Consider the following 2,549-nt stretch of genomic DNA (forward strand, 5'->3'; position numbering starts at 1 on the left):
TGCATGACCGAGAATACCAAACACAATCCTCTCTCTCTCTCTCATTCTCTCTCTCTCTCTCTCTCTTTCTCTCTAGTTTTGGAGAGCCCTACTCTAAGGAACAAGTAGCTCGGCCACGTTCTAAAATGCGTGTACAAACTATTATGTTCTCTCTCCCCGATAATAAATGGCACTGTAGTCGTTGCATGTTTACTATGTTGTAGACATACATATACCAAAGCCTTTTTCCCCATTACAAGGGTAGAAACCACTCCCACACATTCCATCCCCTACATACCCTACTCCCCTCTACCCTCTTCCCTCCCTCACATCTTGGCACCTCTTGGATGACGGGTCATCCCTGCATCTTGTCCACTGTCCTGGGTCAGAATCATTGCCGCAAGACACAGCACATCCAGAGCAAGTTGTAGACAGGCAAAATAAAATAACAATAGTAATAATAACAACAACCTTAATAATATAATAATACATACATATACCAAAGGCTTTTCCCCCCTTACACGGGGGTAGCCAAAAAGAAAAAGGCACAGAAAATGACTCCCACACATTTCATTTCCCATATATTCCACTCTCCTCCACCCTCCTCCCTCCCTCCCACCTTGGCACCCCCTGGATATAATAATAATAATAATAACAATAATAATAATAATAATAATAATAATAATTAAAATAGTGATAAGAAACCACTATACTGTGGTTCAAAGCAAAGGATACCGCAAGATGACCGCAAGACCGCAATCTCTGAAATCTGGCCGCACATAAAAAGACTGAACTTCAGGTTCACTATTCTGAATTCTTATTTTTTCAAAACAAGCAAACACGTCCTTTGGTATTCCAAACAAAAATCATTAGGTTTAAAAGTGCATATTTGGCATTTATTGCCATGGCTTCGATTAAAAGAAAAAGAAGAGGAAGAAGAAGAAAAGAATGAAGAAGAAGAAGAAAAAGAAAAAGAAGAAGAAAAGGAGGAGAAGATGAAGAGGGAGAAGAAAAAAGAAGAGGAAAAGGATGGGGAGGAGGAGGAGGAGAAGAAGAAGAAGAAGAAGAAGAAGAAGAAGAAGAAGAAGAAGAAGAAGAAGAAGAAGAAGAAGAAGAAGAAGAAGAAGAAGAAGAAGAAGAAGTGCATTACCTTCCTCATGCCCGCGCCCTTCCGGCCCGCAGCGGCCTCGCCGATCCCCATGGGGATGGTCGCCGAGGGCCCTCGGGTGAGGCCTCTGAGGTCTCTGAGGGCGCCGCTTCCGTTGGATCAAGCGACACTCCTGCTGGTTCACCGGGAACGAACGGCACTCCTGCAGGCGGCCTCGCCGAGCTCCCTCCTGACCCGCCGAAGTTGAGGACGAAGGGAGCGGTGAGGGTGACGGTGGTAGAGGTGTTGGTGGGAGCGTTGAGGGTGACGGTGGTAGAGGTGTTGGTGGGAGCGTTGAAGAGGGCCGCGATGATGGTGCTGGTGATACTGACGGCGAGGGCACCGGTATTGGTAACCAACTTCCTCTTGGGCTTGGTGTCGAGGCGCCTCCCACTCCTTGTTCTTCTTGAGCCGGTTTTGATCGAGATAGCCGACGAAGACAACGGTGATCCGAGAGACGTCTTCCCTTCTCTTTCTGCGCCTCCCCCGGGACCAGCTCCTGCTGTAGATGACGCTTCTGCCGCAGCTGCAATTCGGGGTATGACCGACACTCCTGAAGCCGAAGGAACAGCTGCTTCTCCTCCAGCTGCTGCCGTTGTCTGTTTCGCTCTTGCCCAAGGTCAACCTCCAGGTTCTGTTGCAGCTGGCCCTTGACCGCAGACCCACGCCGCACCTCGTGCAGTCGATGGGGCTTCTGGGGCGGCGACCCTCGCCTGCCGGCGTCCTGCAAGAGGTCCTCCTCGCTCTCCTGACGCAGGAGCTGCTGCTGCTGCACCTCGCGCCACAGCTGCTCCTGCTGCTGCTCGAGTTCGCTCAGCTGCAGACTCATCTGCTTCTGCAGGCGAGCTTGCCGAAGACTCCGGTACCTCATGAGGTGCTGCTCGAGGACCTGGATCTCCTGCTGGCGAGGTGCCCGAAGGCTGGGCGTTCTGGAGGGGGTGTGCGACCTCTCATGGGAAGTCGTAGTGCAAGAGGAAGAGGTGTCGACGCATCCGGGAACGCGGAAAGAGGAGCACCAACAGGAGCAGAGGGAGCGGGAGCGCCTGCCGCCGCCGCCGCCATGTTGGACCCTCCACGGAAAGCAGCACGCCACCATTGGACCATCGTCGTCGCCGCGCAGTAGCGCGACGTCCTCAGCATGAGATCTCACCAGAGGGCGGGCCCAAAGACCTGCGCTGTTCTCAGCATACACAGCACATACCGGGCCAAGTGACCTCCGCTGCCCTCAGAACGCGCATCGGGCCAAGAGCAAGTCGCCCACACGACCCTGGAGGCCGGGTTGACGCGAGGATCACATCCCGAAGTGACGGGGAGACAAGCACACGATGGGCCTCCACGCCTGCCACAGAGGAACAGTAGCCGAAGTGGACGGGGCCGCTGGGGCCTGTGGCACTCACCGAGAGGGCTCCTCCTCCAAGACGAC

At 53.2% G+C, this 2,549-nt stretch overlaps 1 protein-coding gene across 1 annotated transcript in view; it reads right to left on the reverse strand.

Moving 5' to 3' along the window:
- The window catches only part of LOC143024941 (uncharacterized), a 208,071-nt gene extending 205,735 nt beyond the window's left edge, over positions 1-2,336 (reverse strand). The window contains exon 1 of the mRNA XM_076184447.1: positions 1,130-2,336. Within this exon, the coding sequence (XP_076040562.1) occupies positions 1,130-2,222 (1,093 nt within the window). The 5' untranslated portion in view covers positions 2,223-2,336. The remainder of the gene's footprint in view (positions 1-1,129) is intronic.
- Between the last annotated feature and the right edge of the window lie 213 nt (positions 2,337-2,549).

This window comes from Oratosquilla oratoria, chromosome 4 (assembly GCF_046742065.1).
Source record: "Oratosquilla oratoria isolate Oo_2021 chromosome 4, ASM4674206v1, whole genome shotgun sequence".
NCBI lineage: Eukaryota > Metazoa > Arthropoda > Malacostraca > Stomatopoda > Squillidae > Oratosquilla > Oratosquilla oratoria.